The sequence below is a fragment of the Oryzias latipes genome, chromosome 4, assembly GCF_002234675.1.
Source record: "Oryzias latipes chromosome 4, ASM223467v1".
NCBI lineage: Eukaryota > Metazoa > Chordata > Actinopteri > Beloniformes > Adrianichthyidae > Oryzias > Oryzias latipes.
In genome coordinates, this window is record NC_019862.2 from 9,688,897 (window position 1) to 9,714,716 (window position 25,820).

The 25,820-nt window shown below is 37.2% G+C and overlaps 1 protein-coding gene across 27 annotated transcripts in view; it reads right to left on the bottom strand.

Annotated features, from left to right (window-relative positions):
* The window catches only part of adgrl2 (adhesion G protein-coupled receptor L2), a 106,638-nt gene that overhangs the window by 69,482 nt on the left and 11,336 nt on the right, over nt 1–25,820 (bottom strand). For all 27 annotated transcript variants that reach the window (XM_023954174.1, XM_023954155.1, XM_023954162.1 and 24 more), the window contains exon 2: nt 15,131–15,315. In XM_023954174.1, the coding sequence (XP_023809942.1) occupies nt 15,131–15,206 (76 nt within the window). In that variant the 5' untranslated portion in view covers nt 15,207–15,315. The remainder of the gene's footprint in view (nt 1–15,130; nt 15,316–25,820) is intronic.

The following is a 25,820-nucleotide window of genomic DNA, read 5'->3' on the forward strand; positions in this document are numbered from 1 at the left end:
AATCAACCTTTCGGCCTAATTAAGCGCTGTGGGGCTCATCAAGGTCATAAATCCGCTTCTTTCATAATACATTATTGACTTCACATCATCTGCACATGTTTGGCTGACTGCACTCAAACAAGCACACAGTGTCATCTCACCCTCTAATATCGAATAGCCCTGAGGCCAAGCGTCATTGGTGGGGGAGGTAGAAATAAAGAGGGAGAGCTTTTTAGGTCACAATAAAGCAAAAAAAATGTCTGGTTGTCTGGTTGATGTAATGGGTCCAGTGACCGACCAGCAGTTACTGAAGCTTCATGGTCACAGATTTTGAACTTCCCATGTTAAAGTTCCCATGGCAAGGTCAGCCTCCTTTTACTATGACATTGTCAAAGTTGGATTAGTTTGCTTTGAAAAATGAAAAAAACATCTTTAGGATTCATCTAAATTCAGGAGAAATTCAAACTCTGAGGATACAGTCTGCTCCAATGTTACCGCGTACTTCAGACAGTGCAATATAAAAGTGAGCTGACAGTGCGATAAATCTGCAGACGGATCCCATGAGCCTTTGCAGTGAGAAATGATACAGGACAGTCCCTGATATGAATCACAATGCCTCATAGCAACAGCAGTGTCTTCTAACTTCACTAAACAGTCTTATTAGCTGAATCTCACACTTTATAAATAGATCAGAAGTGCAAACTTAAAACGAAGTTTGAGGGTTGCTCCTCAGAGGACCTCTCCATTCTACTTATTTTGTGTTTCTCAGCTCTGGTGTATATCACTTTCACACATGCTGTTAAAGATAATGAAAACAATGAGCTGAGATTCATCGTGTAGCCTCAACTTCCTTCTATGCTCCAGCGAAGCATTTGATATTCCTCAATTCAATAAAGAAGAATTCCCCCAGTGGGTCACCAACGGCAGCACACACACAAATGAGAAGTGTCCATCTGCTTGGTTTGCATTCACAGAGTGCACTTCCTCAAGTAGCTCACAGCAGTGGCTCCCTCTTTCCAAGCCTTTGCTCTCATGTGTATGCATTTGTGCCGCATTATTCAGCGAGTGCTTCCACTGACCCACACCTGGCATTTAAATTCCCTGACCAACAGGGTAGTCATGCCCTGATGACATGACTGCTGCTGCTACAGCTGAATTCTTTATGCAGCTCTTATTCAGCTTCAACCACACACTTGTCGCCTTCCAGGATGGGCAGGTTGTCATTTGACACAATGCTGTTGCAGCTAAACACACAGAAAAAAGCATTCAAAGTTATCTGTGCCTTCAGGTACAAGTCCCATTCCCATCATCTTTTAATCTGTTGTAAAAGCGTTCCCAGTGGTCTTTTATTTATGCTGTATTTAGCCAAAATCCAAACACCTGTGTTGTTCTCTAGGAAATTGGATGTCTGAATTCCTTCACTAAAGACTACTTGGTGCACTATATAGTGAGTTTTCTATTTTGTGGCGCTGTCCGAATCTTCAATTCCAAAATCAAGTGTCCTAAAAAATTCTCTGAAACCTCTGCGATAAAACAGTTTGTATCGATGCTCACTAGATTGGCGAAAATTGTGTTTAAACAATTTTTGCCAACAAAAAAGTGTGTTTAAATTTGTTTTTTTTAAACCATCATCATCAAAACACAGTGGATTCACAAATAGTTATTGTAAAATGCTCTTTGATTAGATTGTCACTTTGTGAAATTGGTCATATTTGCAGTTTCAAAAAAGAAAAAGAAAAAAAGTAGTGTGCATGGTGTCCAAATAGTTTTTGAAATCCAGGGGGCTTATTGATCCCGCACTATAAAGTTCTTAGTAATTAGGGAGTAGGGAGGGAATTCAGACACTGCCATAGTTTCTGCAGAGCAGCTGTAATTCTTTAGATATTCTCCTCTAAGTTGTTGATGTGGCGAGCTAGTCGTCATTTCCCATCATCCATTTCTTTGCAATCTCTCCAACTTACAGACCCTCACAACCCCAACTTAGAATTTGGGGTGCAACTAAAATGGCGAGCAGTTTTGGAGCTATCCAGACCTACAGTTTTAAGCTAGACGACAGCTCAGATGAGGAAAACGAAGAAGAACGTGGATCTATCCATCTGCAAGTGCATGTATCAGAATGGAGCAGAGCAGGGAGCTTGTGGCCTGACAATTGTAGCTTATACGTAACAACTACAAGCTTGCTTTAAATTCACAACAAATTGAATAAAGAAATACTCAGTTTTAATCATAATTTACTTTATATAAGTTCTCCATCATGAGAACAATGCTACAAGAACATGTTAAAAAAAAACAAAAAACACAATTTTCATTGGAATGGAGGTATAAATCATAATCCGAAGAGTCCATTATGATTTTCTTTAACAAACATGAGAGCCTGTCCCACACCACCTTTTTCCCCAAAAGTTTCAGATTTCTCATTCAACGATTTGAAAAATGCCTCCTAATGTTTTCACTCCACCATCTGTCTGGTACGCTCACATGTCACGGCTGCAGCACTTTGTGGTTCTCGCTTCAGGATTTCTCAGATGTTTTTCAAGCTTATCTGGATTAAATATTATTACTGTAATAATATTCTGAATATATTTTAAAGAGGACGTGGGGGGGGGGGTGTAAAAGTGTCTAGTGTCTATGTGTGTTGGAAATCACTGAACAAGAAGTGACTTGGTAGAGCAGCTCAGATGAACCGTACCAATGTAATACAAGACACACTGAAGTATTAAAGGAAGCTCATTTGAAATGACTTTTTAAAACTGATATTGATTAGTCCTATTTTGTCCCATCGTTTACTGAAGAATAGCCCTTAAAAGCAGAAGCTTGAGGCCTTGACATACAAAAGCACTCAGGGGTCATTATGACTCACAAGGTCAACAGCTTAGCCACATGGGGTCAAGTCGTAGTGCCAAAGCACAAATAGCTTGAGATAGCATATGTTAACTTTAAAGGCAAGTGAACCAACATGTCAGGACTCTTTATTGAGAAAAGCCAAAAATGTGCATTTAGCAGAAATGACCAACATATTTTTGTAGCTTCTGCAGGAGTGAATTATAGCGGAGGCTCTCTTTTAAATGGAGAAACCTAAAACATCTAGAAAAAAAAACATTAAATGCACCAGTTAAACTCTGCAAGTTAACAAGCTTCATAAAATTAGAATTTAGAGTTCCCTGAAAGGGTCCCGGTTTTAAAGTCTTTGTATTTATGAGTGTAGTTTCACCGGCCCTCATTTAAAGGATTCCTCTGAGGATTTATGGTTTCTCTGGATCAGGAGTGAAAGTAAGAGGACAAAAAGGATTCCACTAAGGGCAAGAAAAAAAAACGTAATGTCTGTCTCTTGACAGTGAAGTGTAAAATCAGGGAAATCATAAGCCTTTGAGTAAATCATGCTTACTTAACTCTATCATTACATGTCCTGCAGTCAGTTTTCTTTGCATGTGATCCAAACCATGGTCACGCTTCCGTCTGAGCAAGGCGTCCTCACAATGGAAACCTGATTATAAGCCCGTCGAAACACCTGCAGATTGTTGTTGTTTACATGAGATCTTTTGGCTGTTATGAAAAAAGGGGGCGTCTCATAAATCACAGTTCCAATTTGCTTCGGTGTATACATAATCGCCCACTTTCCAAATCAGAAGATACCTTTTTGATTAAATTTTATTTATAAATATTAAATCTAAATTCCCTTTCAGGCAGTGGCTATTAGTCTCCTTGCTAAAGAAACCAGAGAACATATCATTTTCGAGCTGTTGGCATCTTTGCGACCTAAACGCTTTATGTATTTTTCCCTTCAAAATCAGATATTACAGAATCAAAGCTTTAATTGCCCTTTGACCGGCCGAGATGCTTCATTTATCAGGCGTGATGTGTCCAAACTGTTTGCTGTTTGAAATACCATATAGACTGGATAATCAAAAGCATTCTCCTCATCTGCCACTTCCAGACAACACTTAATCAGTAGGCTTCTCGTAACGTCTGTCTGCAGTCCTTGATCTCCACCACACAGGCTCTACCAGCAGGAAAATAAAAAAGAACTACGGAGACTGCACCCTTTCTCTTGTGGTGTCATGCGTTTCGCTTTAGGTCTCCACAAAATGTGCCCGCTTGTATTCTGTACATATACCAGAGTATTTAACATCAGATCCGGCAGTAAACAAGAAAAATGGCACCAAAAACTTTTGAAAGGGAAGCCATGTTTGTGACAGACTGTGTATGCATTAATGTTCACATGCTGCTAGTCACATCAGTCTTGGACAGATCAGGGACAGTCAACAAAAAGACAAAAAGAAATCCCCCCCTGGATAACAAGATCTTTGGTTTTAGATCACTACACCAGGAACTGATAAGGCATTTTTATCTTCTCAGACTTGGGATTCAAAAGAGATATGTGATGGACTGTCAAAGCATGCTTGTAGATTGTTGGGATACATTTGTTCAGGCCCAGATGAGTCTACTAGAGCGAAAACAAAGTGAGACAAAGCTTGACGGCAAGTTATGACAGAGATATGGGTATATGACTAATCTCGGGAACCTTATCTAACCCAAAAAAGTTGTTGTTGGACCTGCATGGACTACCCACCATGATGAGCCGTGAAAATGGTGTGGGAAAGTGGTGCAATATTAACCCTTCAACACCAGAGCTTTAGCTTCATCGTTGACGTCCGTTGAACTTCCGTAACTCTTCAACTATTTTTCTCAATTAACATAAACTAGCTTATTCAGCTGTGCGATAATATGCATCACTTTAAAGTAGTAATATAAAAAGCAGTAGTTGCACATTAACACAAAGCAGCTTTTTTTTCTCTACTTCAGAATTCAATAGAATTACATAATAGAATAAACGGTCAATGAATTAGCGTAGTTCGAAGAGTGTTTGTTATTGCGTGCTGCTGGCGACAGCCCCACTATTATGGGGTCAAAGATCGTGTTTTTGGTGTTTTTAACATGTTCTTGTGGCATTTTTCCGATGATGGAGGACATCTATGAAGATAATTGAGCTCCTGGTTCCATTTCTGAGTATTCCTTTAGTAAAGCCATTGTGACTCAGGAGCAGACCAAAAAATGCCATTGGAAAAATCTTATAGCTGTGACGTAGAAGGTACAATCACTCCCCTCCATTCTGATGCATCCATTTGCAGACAAATACATTTATGTTAGTCTCTGTTTTCCTCGCCTGAGCTGGCATCTGGCTCAAAGCTGTACGTCTGGATGGCTCTAATATTTCCCACCATTTTTGTAGCGCTGGCAATCTTTTGGTTGGGGGTTGTACACTAATGGGAGAGACGGATGGATGATGGGAGATGAGGTATGCTTACTTGGCCTAAAACAACATAATCACAATTAAAAGACCACTTTTGAAACAGCTGAAAACATTTTTGGAGTGGGAATTTTTAGTCTCTGTGACGCTGAACTACTTTGTCAACAAACAAATCGCCAAACTAAATTAAAGATAATGTTCAAGTTTTGGCCTATGTGGGGCAGTAAGGTAATCACAAAAACACTTTTGAAAAGTCCCAGAATTAACTTGCAGAGAGCTAAATTCTTGTCAAGAACAAACATTTTGCATCAGCCTTAAGTGACCCATTAAATCAGAAGCATTTAAACAAGACAATGTATGTTCTGTTTGAACAACTGAGAAAGTCTCATGATCAAGAGCCTAGTGCGGCTTACGGATAGAAACTGCAAACAACTTAAATGCATCTCAAGGTTAAATCTGCATAAATAATCATTAGAAAGAACGCTGATGCAGCAAGGCAAACCCAGACACCTAACATAGGCCGCTAAAAGGCTGGTAAAAACCTATGATTAAGGCTGTGAATTCATGATTAGAAGGTCTAAACATTTTGGGTTACTAAAACAAGCAGCAGCCAGGTTAAGACAGTTTCTGTTTGGGTGGGAGGAGGAAGGTGGCAAGATGTCAGAGCTCCGCTATGCTCTTGCATGACAAACACCAACCTGGAGCCAGCTGTGACAAAGCCCTAATCCAGAAAATCCCTCCTTCCTTTGCAGAAAATCCTAATGAGGATTTGAAGTACTCGGCAGGGAGGAGACCCGGGGGTTGTGGTTACACCTTGCCACTGCTTGCTCTCCCAGTCATTGTCTCCTTATCTCCTTATTGGCCAAGCCTGGCTGGCGATGAAAGAGACATGACAGCATGGTGGGCCTGCGTACACAGACCCTGCGCCTGCCTGGCTCCACGGGGAATCTAGATTGTGCAGTCTGCCACAAACAACCAGAACAAGATCAAGCAAGGAGGTAGAAAGACAAAACTAAGTGAAGTTGTTTAAGTCACGCAAGACTAAACAAAAACCCCTGAGCCAAAGAGTTTTACTGATGCTCTGAATAAACAAGATATTTTAAAGTCAGATAGGCTGTCCTGTAAAATAATTATCCAAGAAACTACCTATATCCAATAACACATTAGCAAAACACAAGAGTTTTAAGTATTATAAATACTAAATGATGTGATCAAGCTAAGAAAGGTGATTAGAACTTTATTAAACGTACACAGACAAAATCTTGACATAAATAAGGACATAAAGGAATAAAATAGAGCAGTAAAAGCATTAATTACTTTTTATATGCAAAGGTTATCCAGTTAATCAAAATCTTGTTATCGGTGACATATACGGCATCTTTACCTCCAAAGAGTCAGCTTGTAGTATTTCTAATTGAATTTTCCTGTTAGATAATGGCTTTGTCGCCAGTCTATACTGCTATGACTATGCAACAGTGGGAAAAAGGGAGGGTAAAGCCATTCTAAAATGAAAAAGAAAAGTAGCTGCACATCTTCCTAACCCCATCTTGGTGTGCAGAGACAGCCTCAAACTTAACTCGAGCATCAGAGGGAGGAGCTGGATCCCATTCTTGCAGCTTCTGGCTCACCTTAAGCTGTGGATTTTTTAAAACCTGTAATTTTATTTCAGAACACCTTGATTTTCAGTTTTACTTCTTTGACTTTGAGATGAAGGTTTAAACCTTGTGCCTTTCCCTTTTGCACGATACATTGAGAGAACTTGCAAAGGTGCCCTTTCCTGGTGCCTTTGAGAAAACTCAAGTAGTTCAAACATTTCAAGCTATGAGGGGAAACAATAGTTTCAGGGTATGTGCAAAGTCTGTGTCTCTGACTTGTTCATACAGGTTTTGTACTAGAAGGTAACTTTTACATGATAGCACAGCTTCTACATAGGTTTTAAAGAAACAAATGTTGGACGTTTCTTTTATTTAACTTACAGAGATAGCTTGTTTTAAATTTGCAGACATTTACTAATTGAGTTTTTTTTGCCTTTACAGATTTTAAATTTTATATTTTAGTGTTAAACAAATTTTCAACAATTACATTTTAATGTAACATTTCATTTTAGGTCATACCTTTATTCTATTCTGTACACCACAAAAGTTGTGGTGATGCTACATTTGCTAAAAAAAGGTTTGGGTGTTTAATTGATAGAAATAAAGTGGGATGAAGCTAACTTAAGTGAATACATTCATGCCTGAATTGATTTCCAATTATTTAAAATAATATTCTTCAGCGTTCAAGGAGATGCTAGATTTAGTGGAGTCCTGGATTAGATGATACATTACAAATTTGCGGTGTACGGAGTGAAGAGGTTAATCACAATTAACTGGTTTAATTGTATCACACCAGATCTTTTGCATTTCCTTCTACAATATAAATAATATGCCTAATTGAATAAATGGTTCTTATTACTGTCATGTCAGTTTACTTTAATATTCCAAATGTTAAATGTTGCCTGATTGTTTAGTTGCTGCTTAATTTCTTCAATTTTGGCTTATTCTTAGTTGAAAAAACTTTATTATTGAAGTGAAATGTTGATGGACTACCTACTTTGTATAGGAATAAAGGCATTTTTGCACTAAGGCTCCTGACACAGAGTCCTTGCTCTGCTCTCACTCTGTCTGCCAGAAATTCCAACAATCTTTGGGGAAGCTTTTGAAGAGAGCGCACGGCTAACCTAGATTTGAATTGTTATTCTATCGTTGATACATGCAAATCCCTGAAATCCCACCAGACTAGACTAAATTATTTCGGTAGACATGCAAGCTGATTTAATCATGTCTTGTAAATCATCACTTCTTTTCTTTTTTTTTTTTTGTACATAAATACAGTTCTTGTAAAATCACACTTCCACCTTATTTCTGGAGGGTTACTATGGTGACGTCCAGAGGGGCATTACTTGGAAAAAAATAAAACAAAATCCTGACGATAATCACAGCTAATATAGTAAAGAATCGTAGATGCATAAATAGCAAATAAGTCAGTAGACAGACATCTGGACCTTTTCCAGTTAGCTCTAACTATTGAGGTGTTCCGTAGTTGGATAATTTAAATCAAAAGTGCTCCATTGACTGTCATGAATCATTTTTCACAATGTATTCTTATTTATTATCATTTGTATTATCAATTTAGGATTGATAACTTGACTTTTTATTAAAACACTCAACAACAAACAACATTATTAAAAGAGTCTGTCAAAGAGTTCACTGAAAATGTAGATTGTTTTTTGTGAAAAGCGATAGAAAGAAAGACTTGGTCCTCTTTTATGTTACAGATTTTAAAAATGCTTTAAAATGAAATAATATTCCAAACTTTCTCCTTCTTTTAAACATCACTTTGTAAACATTAATGGGATTTTTCTTGGCTAATGGTAAAACTCTGAAGGGGAAGATCAGAAGGCTCTTGCAGTCTTTGTCAGTTTATGTGACAGAATACATAGAATTTGGGGGTTTTCCCTGACCCTTTTTTATTGTTCTTCTTGTAAATTGGGTACAACTCCTGTGATAGACATCCCAGAGTTTAGGTCATCCTTGATCTACAGTTTGAGAAATGTGGGTTTAATAGTGTTCAAATACTTGCATTACATGACACAACATGGACTGATTACCAGCTAAGCATGCAACAAGAAGTATGAGCTTGACACAAGGATAAATAAGAACCAGGCCAAGTGGGTGTCTAGTATAAATCCAACTTAAATGGCACTGCAATAGTCGACTACTTCCTTTGTATATTTAAGTGACTCCACGGTAAAAGTTTGAAAAAATGTATCCATGGATCATCACAAAAAATATTAATGTGCTATAAATTGTCTCTGTTTTTCTGGATTTGTCTTTATCGAAAAATGAGATAAAAACCACTGGACTAAACAGGTTGAATACTTTTTTCTGTATATTGACTAAAAAGGAAGAATTAAGGAATGCTATCGTATTGGAATTTGAGACAAGCAAAGTTTTAATCATAAATTAATGAGATGCTTACTCATTTTTAAACATTTGAATTTGAATTTTAGTTTTAATACTTCGAAATCTATCATCCATTTTTTATTAGGTTCTTTTGTTTTACCATCCATTTTTTGTTCTCTCACTTTCCTTAATCTTCATTTACAATTTCTAATAATAACATATCTTTAAAACCATTTTTTGTGGCAATGCTTACTATCTATCTTTTTGATGCAATACCATTTTTTTCTTTACCAATATTTTTCATTGTTATGAAAGTCAATTCCGAGTAATAATCTTTGTTATTTTAACAGTTTTTCTGTTTTTTTTAAACAAAGGTAAGACATGTAGAGACAAAATAAATATGTATACATCCAAAAAGAAAGCAAAGACGGGGTCAAAATGATGTAATAGAACTTCTAAAAAAACAAAAAAACAGCCAAAGTTCCACTAAACTGTGCAATGTTCCAAAGGGTTAAAGGAGTAATACAATAATGTGTCACACCTCTTGCTGTTGTAAAAATGTCTAAGCAAAATTTATATTTAAAACCTTCATGTAAAGTTTGAATAAAAATTACAGTAATAGTAGGGTTTAGTGTCATTTATACCTTATTGGAAACAGGGATGTCATTGACAAACTGTCAGGTGAGTTCAGAAACTACTTAGGCTTAATGACTTACCATTTTTACTTCTTGCAAATAAATAAAGGATACAACGTCTATCCAGCTTAAGAAAGGTTATTGGATTAGCGTTTAAGGCATTTTAAAAGTTATATCCATATAAATCTTTCACTTGGGTCTTGTACCGAATCGGACAACAGTGTAGCCTTCTCCAGTAAATCCTTTAGGCTCTCAGTGTGGTTAAGGACTGGACAGTGTGGCGGCCAGACCTTGTGTGAAAATGATGTCTCATGCTCCCTGAACCACTCTTTCACAATTTGAGTTCAATGAATCCTGGCACTGTCATTTTGATGTATGGCCATGCCATCAGGGGAGAAAAAAATCTATTGATGTAAGAAGCTGGTCAGTCTGTATATTCAGGCAGTCAACTGACCTAACTTGTTGGAGGCTCAAACATATTAATCACTGCAGCTCTTGTCTGAAGGGAAGTTCTCTCCTGTTTTTTTTCCAGGTAGAAAAAGTTCCTTTTTGTCCCTAAGGCGATAGTTGTGCTTACGTGGTCGATAACAAGAGTATTTCTGTTCATGGTGTAATTTGGGCGATGTGCTTTTCAGCTCAGTCATTCCACACTAAACCATTAAACCGATGGTCCCAATTTTCCTAATAGGATCATAACTAGGGCTGTAATGAGTATCCGAAATTCAGGATATTTGCAATCTGTTCCCAAAAAAAGGAGTACAAATATTTGCATTGTCTGAGATTGCTGATTCGTGATCTTTCTGAATCTAATGGAGTGTAGTAAAGAGACACTTCAGCCTATGTAATTATTGCTCTAAAATGGAGAATAATGTTTCATTTTAAGTACATAAACTAAACAAACTACTGTTACCGGCAGTATATAATCCTTCAAAGTAAAGTTCTCATTTAAAGGAATCGAGTGCTTTTTGTAGATTAAAAAAAAGAAAAGAAAAAGTTCAGTTAACAAAAGCAAGTTCTGAAATAAACAAAAACAAATTTGTTTTATATATACATAAAAAACTTAACAAATAGATAGGGATAAAAAATGCTGTCAACTTTTCGGCATATCCCGTCAGGGGTCGCCACACCGAATCAGTTTTCACTGATCCCCACATTTAGTCTGGCAGGGAGTTTTTTATGCTGGATGCCCTTATTGACTCAACCCTGTGTTTTATCCAGGCTGGGGACCAGCACAAGGAGACTCAGACTCGGGGCCCCACTGTGGCTTCATAGTTAGGCAGTAGCGTAAAGGGTCTTGCCTAAGGACCCACACTGGATGAAGCTCATCGCGGCCCCTGGGGAACAAACCTTGGTTTCTCATCAAATGCACATTGAGTAGGGTTGGGCGATGTCCCTTAAATTGGCAGTTGACGATGTTTACAGTAAAACAGCAGGATGGAGAATGATATCGTCCGGGGGGGGGGGTATTTTTAATTTTTCATTATCATATAATTATTATTCGTTATTTTACTTTATTACTTTATTTATTTTATTTCCCAACTAATGAATTATCCACGATGAAAAATAATCTCCAGTATAAACTGAGGGAAGGGAATTTAACAAAAACAAAAAACAAAAAAAAAAGAAAAGAAGTAGTCCGCTCCTGCACTTGATTAGTCAAGTGGACCGAGCGACTGTGTCTCTGAGCAGAGCAGCCGGACTTATATCTTTGTGTTTGAGGGAAGGGGGGATGCTTTGTTAACGTGTGCGCTATCGCTGTGTGCGATCCGTCCCGCAGCTCTAGGTGAACGAGCTACCGAAAACTCAGGAGAACCGGCTTTCCTGGTAAAAGTTTGTGTCCGGGCAGAGCTCAGACCGCCAGCTCACACAGCGGCTGCAGTGTGTGAGCTTTTCAAAGCAGAAATGTCACTCAGTCCTTAGAAACCGTTCAAACAATCACGTGGATTTGTGTTTCCAGTCGTGTCCCGACTGATGTTATTGATGTTATTCCCACATATTAACTTGCAGCCAAGCTGCAGATTGCAGCATTTTCCGCATGGATTTTATGTTCATCAAAGGCTAAATGTTGTTGTTAGCCTCTCCTAACCCTGGCTTCTTCCGGCTCCGTTCTTCCACAAAAAAACACTGACAACACAGATTAAAATTAAAATGTTTAGCGAACCGGCGCTTCATAATAACCGTAACAATAATAAAAGCACATTTAGAAGATCATCTCGTATATTACCGAGCTGCCAGATATCTATGTATGTTGCAGCTCGGCTTGTTTACAGCAGGACTAATTTCCTCTACTGGTATTTCAAACACTACTGCGCATGTGCAAATGATTTATTCCGACCGAAAGTGTGACCCATGTGAACTTTTGTTATAATCGGGAAAAGTTTTCAGGGCCCATGTACACGGTTGAATTCTAATCCGACCATTGATCCGATCAAGATATTTTGCACATGAAACCACGGCTTATGGTGTCGACTCGCAGCGTGGTGGGGGCGTGGCATCACGATGGTTTCTCTCCATCGTGATGGCTGACTAACATCACGATGGACGATGATATCATCAAACCAAAAAAATATGATGAATATTAATTTACGACTATTTAGAAAATCTTCTGATCAATTTCTCTATAGATTAAAAATTAATTATATAAAAATAGGAAGGCTGTGTCTGTATTTACTATCTTCTTGTACTAAAGTAAAACTACGAGGAAAGTGTTAAGAATATTTTCAGAGTTTGTTGTAAGATGATACAAAGCAACAGTGATCTTTATGTTTCGTTTACTGCTGAAGTGGAGTTGACAGAAAAACCAGTTTGACATTGTTTAAAAGGACAAATATCACTATTTCTTTCAAAATCTGTTTATCTGTTATGAGTTGTTGATTCTGGTCTATTTTTCTAAATAAAAATATAAATGATGGTGATTAAATACATGTTAGTTTAATGTTTATTCATCCAGTAAAAAGACCCACATATAACAACAATTTATATACATATTTAGATTAAGCAGTAAGAGTTGTGGTTTAATCGGTGATACATTGATCTCGATTGGTGAAGTGATGTCACTACCTAAGTAAAGATCCAAACCCCTTATCATAACTAAACCATCTGCATCTTTCATGTGCTTATAAAATAATTTGAGGAAAACAAATGCTGTCAACTTACTGCTATGACATGTATTCTTTATAATACTGACAGACACATAATAGTAGGGTATAACTTGGTTAATTCCGCATCATTAGTTTTAAAAGCTCTCTGCCTCAGGGTAACTTTGGAGTCAACAACACCATGCTCTATAAATATAGCATAATTAAAATAATAACCCAAATCGATTTCAGGAACTAATGCTACTGACTGCTTGAATTACTGATGCAAACAAGCAATTTTCCAGAGTTAAGAAAAACAAACCAAAAAAAAGAGATGAAAGCCTTGGAAATGCGGGGATCACTGCTGCGCAAATAAAGTGACACAGATGTGGATCTAAGTCATGTGAGTACAGTCAAATGTGGAGGCTGCAGGGAGAAAAACAAAAATGGGGCACACTCCAACGGTAGGCATCACTTCTTTTAGATGCAAAAAGGAAAGCAAAACAAAGAATTTTCAACTATTTTAAGCATTTTCCCAAACCCATTTAATTCAATTATAAAAATGCATTAAAAAGATATTAGGGCTAGCTGCAGTTTAATGAAGCATGTTTACTTGGGGATATTGTTTGTAATGAACTGTTTCTGGGCTGATCTGTTTGGCTAACAGGAAAAAAAAAAAGAAATGTAAAGTCAAGAGTCTAATAACACTAACTAACAAGAGAAAAGGTGAATAACCAATGTCATAACAGTAAGTTTGCTCATATTTTTGCTGTGCTTTTTCTGTGCTTTGCCTGATTTGCATCAGGACTTTCCTGCTGTACAGTCAGGGTAGCTAGCAGACTTTACGGGGGGTGCCAAAAGGTCTTAGCAGGATGGTGTGAGCAGATGGCTCATATGCAGATGGATTTAACAAAGGAAGCAAAAGTTTTATCATTTTTTTGTAATGTCTCATCTGTAAAAACACATTTTTGAAATATTTTTAATTATGCACAGCATCAACAGAACTCGAGCAGTTCTGCAGGCTCAATCTTTCTTCAAAGTATAAAATTCGAAATGCAGTGCAGTAAAAGTAGATAAGCTCGCAAGATCGTCTGTGTAAAGAGCTAAAGGCGACAGTGATTGTAACTTTGCAGCAAAAAACGTTCACACAAATGTGGTGCTTAACTGTTTTTTGTGGTAAAAATCATGAAAAGTCAGGGCTTTACATTAAGGGGAATGTTGGCACCCCTATAGCTCCACCCCTGCTACTGTACTATGCTGGTTACTCTCTGTTTGCCCAAGGGCAGTCTAGCTACATGTGAATAATCTCTGAACTGCATGGACACTCATTACACACAACCCCTTAGGTAGATGTACTTTAGACATCAACTTGGGGTATGCAGTGTGTTCACTTGCATTGCACCTTGCAAACACAGTTAGCTGAATTCAGTGTCAGGTAAACACCAGAGGCAATGCTACATGGAATTGGAACCCTCTGAGGTGGATTCTATCTTTCACACTCCCGTAATAAATGTATTTCTACATAGGCGAGTCATATATACATCTTTATAAATCATCTGAAACCTGTAAAATACTAATAGCATTTTTTAACAAAAGATCTATGGTTCAATTCTGTATTAATGAGCTTGAAAAGTGAACCTAGCTGAGGGTCAAAGGTTTTAGGAAAAAGTTATATTATATAGACCAAGTTCTAAGCCCATTTTAAATACAATCATCAAACCCTCTAATCTGGCAACTCAACACAAATTTACATGGAATGCAGTTTATGCAACGTGAAATGAAAACATCAATCTGAAGGCATTAAAAAAGCAAAAAATGATTTGATCAAAAATAAATGAAGCGTGATTAAAATACATTCAAGCTCTGCATATTTCAAAGTCTAAAATCTGTGTGTGCCCACTCTGACATACAACATTTAAAGTGGGGAATTTGCAAACCGATCCAGCCCCAATACCACCGGGAACGACTAAAGCTTTCAAGCAGAAAATCTCACAAATCACAATTTACCAACTAATGAAACCTCTCAAGATTATCCTCTATCCGCCTGTGCCCACTGTCCCCAAAACTGCTCTGCTTTTATGAGCAGTGCCTACACACAAAGGAGCAGATTTGGTTTGGGCAACAATATTCCTGCTAATGCTGTATTTGTGAAGGGAAAAAAAAGACATGAAAAAGTAAGATTTTCTGTTTTAAGTGAGTCTATTCAGAAAAGGAAGCAAACGCACATAATTTCAGGTTCATGCTTACCTTGTGTGGAGTGTACTTGAGCCAGAGTGATGAGAAACCAGCAGAAGGTGTGTAGTTTCCACAGGGAGCATGCCATGGTGCCTGCTATTGATGAGTAGTGACAGGTTTGTGTTGTGACTAACAGGTTCTGATTAGAAAAGTCCAACCCAACTGGTCTCAGAGGCGCTCATCATTGATCCCTTCACCTGTGAAGCAGACCAAAAAAAAAAAGGTTTACTTCAGCTTGTAGTGTGTTATTTCATAGAGCAAATCACCTCGTAACACCTCAGTCAAAAGGCGCTTGATGCTGCATATACATTCCACTGCAAAGACGTGACAAAGCTTAAGCTGCGAAATGCTGCAAAACCACAGAAGCCACTAAAATAAACCCTGAGGGTCAATAATCCTGAAGAGGGAAATCCCTTAATGGCAGATAAATGCTAACCATTTCAATGCTATTTTAAAACAGATGTGGCCCATCCTGTCCATCTACTCGTTAGCCTTAGATGAGTAATGCTGCTAATGCGGTTCTGCTTTCTCCTCTTGTTATAAAGAGAATGTTTATACCTCATTAAATAGATGCAGTGGGCTTTTATTTTTTTATTTACCCATTTAACTAAATAATATCAAAGCAGTGGCTTTAAAATAATGGCGATCAATTGGTCTTAAAAAGGTTGAGACAGGTCATTTAGAACCATGCTATTTTAACAAAACATGCTAAATTAATTCTCTGCTGACTGACCAACTTAATGTCAACAACAAATGATGCATAAACAGTGTCGTCAACGTCTCTATAAGGAAAGTCCTTACTGGACGTCCAACTTCACAAATAATGAACCTTGAATGAGAACTTTCATCAACATAAGTTGGTATTAATGTTTTCAAAAAATTTGAGGTAAAAAAAACAGCTCGATAAAAAAATAAAAGTACAACAAAATGTTTTCGTTTTTAGAATAATATTGTTGCTTTCAGCATAGTTTTTTATAATCCTAAAGAATAAATGTTGTTTTTTTTTCTGCAAATTGGGGATCTCTGTCTAACATTTATGCATTTGAATGTTTGTAAGTTTGAGGCAAATCTACTATCAGACTTGGAAAATACCATTTGGACTGAGGTACGACGAGTTATAAGAAAAAATGTGGGTTGAACTTTAGGAAACTAAAAAAACAGGGAATGGATTTGCCATTGATTATTGTTTCCTTCTTTATTTGTATACATATGTATTTGCACTTGAATCTGTAAAACATAATACCTAATATCCAACCTCCCAAATATCTCTCTCTGAGTCACACTGGTTGAAGTTTTGGCTAAAGATGTCCAGGATCTATTTTAGGTCAGAGAATAGGATCTTTCAAAATGATCCAAAATCCACTCTGAATCATATCGACAACCAAAGGTTATGATATGAATCAAACTGTACTTGTTACTGCTCTATTACAAACTCACAGAAACAAAAGTTTATGTTGGAGACGAAGATGAGGGACACATTTAAATGCAGCATGCATTTCATCAGAGGCCTTTTGAGCTTTTCATTTTAAAAAGTAAAAATGGTAAATCCTTTAAGTCACATTCCCCAAGTCTCCTAAATACTAAAGGACACCAGATTTTTTTTAAGTGCCACGTTTTTATTATACAAATATTTAAATTATCGATTTTTTGTGTCAAATCTCATCAATCAGACACAATGATTATTAAGTTGTTCAATTAACAGCTCCTTATTTACTTTAGATCAAAATATGTTTTTCATTTCAATATGTCCCAACACACTGAGCTAATATTTAAATTTAATATAGTGATGGGATTATCTTCAGAGTTTTACGGGTGTAAAGCGACAGTGCTTGATTTTGATTGATACCCTGTGTCATTTCACCTCCCCCATGCCCAAACCAAACAAATAAACTGCCAAACAAATGGTCAGTTGTCTATGTTGTGACAAACCACAAACTACCTTATCTCTGCAGCGTCTTTCCTCTGCCCTCCCCCTTTTACACGTCTCCAGATTCCTCCTTCTCCACCTCATCCATACCCGTCTTTGTAGCACTAGTTTGTTTTGCTCTCTTTTGCTACAAAAGCAAATGCCCCCCGACTCACCCACCCCCCGCACATCATGGCTACAGTGGTGGAGCTGTGTAGGGTGAAACCTAATGCCTACCTGCGCGCCCAGGCATGCGTTTCACTCTTCTAACGGCTCCCTTTTGTCTGTGTGTTTACACTGCTGGGTTGAGCTCAGTCCTCTCACTCCCATGAACCATTAGCACATTCACCATGGGATATGGCATCACTCCGGCAACAAGGCACACAGGACCCCATTAGAAACTGTTTTCTTTGTTCTTTTTTAGCACATTCAAAAACAACATTCCAGTTTTTTTTTCTTTTTTTGTGTCTGCAGCCTGCAATTGTTAGTTAAGATTCAGTCCAGTGAATGTTATCCATCATAGTGGGAGCTAACAAGAAAACTCAACTGAGGAGACGGTGAAAAAGGATTGTTTGTCGCATACAGTCAAACCGCACAAATCAGACTCAGCTGTCTGCTCCAAGTGGTAGGTCAACCAGCGCCCAGAAGGTCTTTGATCTGTTCTGGGTTTTTAGACAATGCCATAATTCATCCCGAGAAATAACGTGCAGGGTGCACACATTAGCCGACAAAGTTTTAATTAAACCCACCATAATCAGCTCATCTAGTATGACATTACTCCTCACCTGAGACCTCCAATTTTAGAGCCATTTAGGAGAGGTTAACAGGAGCAGAACACACACAGGCCCGCTGTATTTAGTTCCAATGAAGTAAAATGCAGCTGTGGGGGCTTAACGAGAGAAAGTCCACCGCAGAGACAAAACATTTTGGATTCTGTGGAGATGTGGAACAAAACGGGTTCTGATCAGTCGACACTTTTGTATTTGATACCAAAAAATAAAATGCCCAAACAGGCTTTTTCTCTGAAGAGAACTGGGGAAAACAAACGTTTAACCCAAAACTAAAAAAAAAAAAAACGCTACGATCACTTTTTTTTCTTATTTTTCTATAGTTTTCTTCTTTTCTGCCTTTCTTTATACAGCTCTAACATTATTAAAAAAATAATTTTTCTTCATACCATATAGAAGTTATGTTGGTCAAGGAAACCAAATATAAAATCAGCCGGCTCTTGCTGCACAAAATCCTCCATGTGTTTTTTTATTTTTTTGTGCCCATTTTTTCAATTGCCCATACTTTTATCAGTTCAACTAAAAATCACCAGAGGCAGGTTAAATAAGAAAACTATTTCATGATGACTCCGATGTTAAATAATCTAATTTACCAACAAAACGAACCAGCAATCAGGAATATTGGTTCATTTATGACAACTATTGTTTTTGTATGTATCTCTGATGGGGGTGTGTTGCCATGGATGACGCCAAGAGAGCTTTAGATTTTACCATGAGCCTCACAATTGCTGTTTTCAGTAGTTGCAAAAGAGGGCGGAGTAAACTTTGGTCAAACTGCCCATCCCACCTCATATTTGCTCTACAGATTCCAAGGGATGACATCAGACATCATCAATCCTTCCAAGATTTCAGGATGTTATGGTTGGGCCAATAAAACCAATTCCCACACATTTTTCCTAAACTGGAACTTTGTCCTGTCACTGCAACTTTGCCTCAACTTTGGCCAATTGCTCTCAATTTAACAAATTACACCAGTCAAACTTTTCTTGCCATCAGGTTTACAGTAGAGACTCAAACACACATTGTCCATCTAACTAATCTAACATATTGCCACATAACAATCTTACTTTTCCTTCTTCCTTGTGACGGTGATGCAAGCAAAAAAAAAAAAAGGTACAGCGACTAAGCAGTATGCAAATATTCTTCATTAAAGTGCAAGTAAACAGTTTTTTTTTTCCTTGCAACGTTGTGTGCGAGCACAAACCAAATTTAGCGATTAATGCGCACCTTTAAACCGTGAAACACACGCGTAGAATGGCAGAAACTTGTGCACAAGTATGCAGTTGGGCTGAATTTACCCTAAGTGTCAAGGTTCTATAAGATGAAGTATGAGCTTGTTGAATATTATCAGATATAAAGGACAAGGTTTTTTACTGCCACACCGAGTCAACTTGACAGAAGACCTAATGATCTGTTGATAAAGACATGAAAACAAAAGCACTAAATACACAATTTATACAATTATAATGTATTGGAAAATATTGATTAACTGAAATGGATACATATGTTTAGACCAAGTGATCTTTCTGTCTGAAAAAACTGTTTCTAAATAATGACAAATTCAAATTCAGACCTCTAATACTTTAGAAGAAATACAAGTTATGATTAAATATTTGTAGTAACTACAATAAATAAACAAAATTAATACCCATGACTAAAAACTACATTTCACTAAAAATTAAACTAAAATATACTTTTTAAACTAGGTTAATTTTAAAGTTTTTCTTTTAAATGACATTAAACATATAAGAAAAACAAATTACAATTTAAGGTAACACCTTTAGCTTCTCAAACTAAAATTTGACTTTCAACATGAATACAATGTTGGTCATTTTTGAATCAAATTTACTAAGAATTTTGCAATCATAACGTTGTAGTTTTAGAGTTGCCCTTGCATAAACACCTGTATGGAAAAAAACAACATTGCTTTGTTCTATAATATAACATTTTCAATAAGGATTTTAGTCAATGCCTTCTTTTGGTGTTCCATAGAGTTGCACTTCAACATAATGGCAATAAAATAATAATGTGTATGCAGCCTTTAATTGAAGATATTAAAATAAAATCACAACTTTTTTCTGTAGAAAAATTGCAGCAACTTTAGCCGTTTTGTGCCTTAAGAATCATAAAAAATGCCCACAATATCCCGAAGGGACTGGATTATGCATCCAGTATAGGTCTAATTTATATATATATATATATATATATATATATATATATATATATATATATATATATATATATATATATATATATATATATATATATATATATATAATTTGATTAATTTTTTTTCAAGCAGTAATTTTAGCAAATACAATAAAAATTTCACACAGATTTATCAAACTCATTACAGAAATGATGAAATGAATAAAAACATACAAAAAAAGACACACTTAAGTCACATTTGCTTAATTAAATATAGTGATCAAAACTAAAGTCAAGTAGAGCTTTATTTATACATATATATATATATATATATACATATATATATATATATATACATACATATATATATATATATATATACATACATATATATATATACATACATATATATATATATATATATATTCATACAGACCGTTAAAGTATTCAAAGGAACATTTATTTCACAATTTGCTTTGAAGAGGATTTTCTTTTTATCAATAGCTCTGCATCTTTTTTTTAAAGAATGCTCCACTTTGCAGCTGCTTCACTCTTCTGCGCTTTCATAGATTTAAAACTGATACTATTGGATGGATGTGCCAGGTGCAGTTTTAGAAACCCTATGTTTGCAACCTTGACACAAGTAAACAAAACTAGATTTGGTCTTCAAAATTTTGTAATTAGTCCATGGTCTCACTTTGGTTGTAGCTGAATTATTGAAGTGCTCACAAGCAAAGTGAGTGAGTTTGCCCACCTTAATGTGATCGCATCTCTTCAGTTATTTCTTAAGGTTAATCTTCAGAGTGAAAACCTGCCTAATCAACACTACAAATATATATATATATATATATATATATATATATATATATATATACTTTTTTTTTGGGGGGGGGGGGGGAGGATACATGCCTGCTATGATGAATTAACATGATTAATGATTAGTCTTCCTCCTTTGTCATTAATACACAATACAGAGGCAGGGCCAATCTGTGTTTCATGTGTCAGAATGTGCAGAAAAAAAGACTAGATTCCCTTTAGTTTTGTAGTTTTGCTTGAAGGCAGCAGGGACCCCCTGCCACGTGAAACACGCTGGATGCAGATTCCTCGTACATGTTGATGGGTGTTCTGTAAATCGATGATAACAGGCCTATACTTTAATATATTTTGTTTCATGCTGTGAGTGTTTAACATGCTGAGACACCAAAGGCTCAGACTGGAGGAAGACTGCCTTTCTCCTCATTAAACGAGCTGAGGTCTCCCCTCGCAGTTGGGGGTTTCTCTTTTGTCTCTCTGTCTTTTAACGGAAACTGCCAGCAACACCACCTTTGCTGTTTTCTTGCACAGTCTTAGGCTTGGGTGCATTGAGTGCCTCCAATGCACATGTTGCTGTGTCTGGCATTAAAGTGTACGGCCTAAAAGTATTATTGCCAAAACAGGTGCGCACGGTTTAATGAACAAAACGGTGTCAGCGTTTTAGGATTTTTAAAAGCACAGGTTGATAAAATGTCAGCTTACATCCCACCGCTATGGCTAAATATGAAGTCACTGCAGACAGATGTTTAAGTACTCTGAGAAATGGGGAAGCCACAGGGGCGTAGGCCCACAGGCTTTAAACATATGTGCACTCCGTGTACTCAGTATGCTTTATATTCAACAACTGGGTGTCATAATTGAGAATGAGGGAGCAGTTGGTCTTCTTCTGGAAAAGAAAAGGCTTAGTAACTTGCAGGAAGGCGGTTATTAGAGGGGAGGGGAAGGGGAGGAGGGTCGATTCAGGACAGTTTGAAATTTAAATGCTGTGGTAGTCTGAAAACAAGAGGCAGATGTGAAAAGAATGTCAAGTTTCTTAGACAGAGCTCCCGGTTGTCCCCCTCTTTGCAGTTTGAGGAGCCACAAGAGAATAAGAGAAGAGTTGAGCTTTTCTATGAAACAAGGTCTGAGACAATAGAGGAGAGGAAAGAATAAAAGACTTAAGTAGGGGGAAGGGGGTTCAATCTTCAATAAAAGACTGACAGCTTGCAAGTCTTGCTTGACCCCTGAATTAGCCCCCAAGCTTTCAACAAACCAAAAACGGAGTTGGGATGTTAATTTTCACAGAACATCACAAGGATGCAAAAGAAAGGAGGTATATTCACTGAAATGTAAATCAGAGCCAACACAGGTGGAATAGAGAAACTCATTTACATTTTACATGCATCTGTTGGACTTTCCAAGCTGCTGTCTCATACATGAAGTTATAGAAAGGGTCTGTTATTTCTGATTCTTATTTCTCTTTAAAAAAAAAAAAACTTGGGGCAATGGACTTCGCCATAAAATAGTCAGTCTCAACTGTGAATAAAATATATTTTCAAACTCAATTGGGTTCCTGCTTTGACAATGTTGAAAATGTACAATTTGCAAGGGCAAATGAAAAAACTCAAACTCTACTGTGGCAAGAGCAGGTCAGTGATCATCTGAGCCCAGAGCCCCACAGAGTCACATATATGCGGGGCAGAAAGGAATCAGATGCTGACTCCTCTGCTGAGGGATTGATTGAAGCAGCACAGGGCCAGCGGATATGAGTGACAAGCACCCAAACTCTGTGTGACTGCTGGTGCCCAAAACACAGGCCTGACCCTGACGGGAGCCGGGCCAGTAAAATACCAGGTCAAACATGTTCACTGTGCAACATGGCTGCTCAGTGGGGGGCAGAGCTGATGCACGAGGTCACCAAGGGACAATGGCTGGAGCCCTATTGACAAAGCAAAAGAGGGCCAACTGTAAAAATATGCTTTGTTGTTTTTGTTTTAATTAATTAAAAATCTTAAAATTAATATCAAAGTACTATTATTATAATCTCTTTTTTTTATATAAATTAAAAGCGTTCCCAGTAGTCTATATTATGGTTATGCCATTTATAGCTAAATCAGAAACCTGTTGTTTTCTAGGACACAGTTTCTGCAGAGCGGCAGGAGTTCATTAAAAATTCATTCAGGTATGGGTGGAACTTCCCCTCCTCATTACTGAGGGCTCTCTGTTTACAGCTCTCCCACTGGCTTATAGGCCCTCCCACCCCCAACCTAACATTACAGGTGCAACAAAAATAGCGAGTAATATTGGAGCAGTTTTGAGCAACTCGGATGAGGTAAATGAAGACTACATGGATCTTGTCATCTACAGGAGGATTCATCAGAATGAAGCGAACCAGGAAGCATGTGGCTCGTCCAGTGTACGTCACCAATATGATCTTTTTTTTTTTGCGACTGCATTTTTTTGTCTGCTCCTGATTCACAATGATTTGAATAAAGAAATACTAACTACCAATACTAATTAATTATAAGATTAATTTTCTTTATTTAGGTTCTCCATCCTCAGAAAAATGTCACAAGAACATGTTAAAAACACCAAAAACACGAAAAAAAAATATAAAAATAATACACTTCTGAGTTGGCAAATCCCAATGTATGGATTTAATAAATGACTTTTCTGATTTCTTTGAACGAAAAGGCACCGGTCAAAGCATGTGACATAAGCGTGGTGGTTGTCATCCTCATCGCTCTTAGTGTTTCCTCAATTCATCATTTTTATGAGCCACTCAATTAATCGATCAGAGTACTCCCTACTGGTCAGAAAGTATGGATACAGAACAAAGCAATCACAAGCTAAAACACTCCACCACATCAATACATCCACAGGAACAAAACTGCACGCCCTACCATGAACAATATTTGTTAAAAGACACAAGACAGTATGGTTTTTTTTTAAAAAAAGTCCCACTTATCATTGAGTATTCTCTCAAATATTTGTCAAGTTTGTCCAGATTCAGGCTATTCTTCTGGACACAGCAATCACCCAAACCTCCACAACATATTTAATTGGCAGAAATTCTATTAGAGGTGAAAAATACACCTGTCCGTCTGCGTCAATTATAGCCAGAAGATTTTTTTTCACAGTAACAAAGTTTTAATACATACACTTTTCTGTTCTAATGTTGATGTTTAACCAACAAGTGAAGTGGATTATCTCAAATGAAATTTGAAAATGCCATTTCCACTTGCCGATAACACAAAACTATCCCTTTCAGGACAGCTGCGATAAGAAAAATTCAGCCAAGAGTGTTTAACGGTGTCGTCTCCAAATGTTCCTCCGCTTAGGAATTAATAGGCTGACATTAATACAGCAAGATAAATGGGCAGGTCAGAAATGGGAACCCTGCCATTATATGGGCATCTCATGGTGATAGTACCTGCCAATCAAGTCCAATAAGTCCTTGCCACACCATGATTCACCTTGAAACACTTGAAGCAAATGTAATATGTTGTGCATTACTTTCTGTTCAGAAACTAAATCCAATTATTGTGGACCTAAAAATACTTTGAAGAAATGATACGCATAAAACACATTGGGAGACTACAAAAGGTGCGTTTGTTGTGTGATCCAGATAGCTGTGGCGATATTATTATAAACAAACCATGGATTAAAACCCGACTGAGCTCGACATTTTGCCAAGTCGTTTTTCCAAACTCATCTTGTCAATTTCAGCTCATGTCCATCACTGCTTTGTTGCTGCAGAATTATAAAAAAAAAAAAAAAAAAACTGCAACACAACTGCCTTAGGATGAGGGAGGCTGCGTCCAGCCATGATGTCGTGCCTGGAAAAGCTTAAGCAGTAAAAAATAAATAAACAAACAGAAGCAGAAAACTCGGCCATCAGGGTCACAACGACTTAAAAAGAAGATTTATGTGACTCATGTGTGTCACAGTGTATCTACTTTCTATAAACATATTTATAACTTTGCTGATTTTGAAGCACGCTAACAATCTGCTGCGTTTTAACCAGATCTCCACCAACAATCTGACTTTCTTCTCTTTAAAAATGAGCAGCTGAGTGGTTAAAAATCCAGCTCCATCCTCTCTATTAGGGACTTTGCCATCAATAATGCACTGTGATCATAAGGCGTTATTAAACAGGATGATTAATTTTTCAGGTGGTGGGAAGCAACACAAAACATATCGAAGGTAATGGAGACGATGACTTGTCAGCGTTATACTGAAAAGGAAGGGAAAGACACTCATCTATCGTTTACTTTAGCGAATAAAGTTTTTTGAGACAAACACTTTATTAACGCATCAAAAAAAAACTTTGGCAAGTTAAATCTACAAAATATTGTGTCACAGCTTTGTTTTATTCAGAAACTTTTTTTTCCAAACTGCTTCCTTCCATTCATGGAGTTATAAAAAAAATTTTTTTCAGTACATGTCTTCGTATTTTTGATGCTTCATGATAGGTTGAAATGAAAAAGACAGAAAGAACTCTCCTCTTTTGAATAACACGCCTTTCATAGTTGTTATTTGTTTCCTAATCTTTCTTATCTTTGCAACAAGCAAACACTTATTCTTTTATGCAAAACAGAAACATTTCAGTGAGTGCGTTCTAAAATTTCGAAACTGGTGCTAATTCAGATTAGAGGTGCTTCCTGTAAAAATATCAACCTTGTCCCAATGTCTTATTGAGGCTTTCATCCTTTGTGTCGCCCAAGGGAAGGACAAGCACCGCCAAAATAAAAGAGAAAGAGCGTTTGCAGAAGTCACTAAAGCAAAAAGCGGCACAAGGACCTTGACCTTACTGCTAAAGCCATCCTGTACAAATAATTTCAGACCCGGTACTCTACTTTCACTTATCTATCCCAGCGCTGCTGTATCTATTTTCAATCTAAAAGATGGCAAGAATGCCTTTGTCAGACAGGGGAAGCAGCGTGTGTCAAGCTAAAACAAGGTATAGCACTGTGTCTTGTCAGGAAGCACAGACAAAAGAAGGTGGGTGTAGTCTTTCCTGAATGCAATCACTTGTCAGCCCTAAACCTTCCCTCAGTATAGCCTT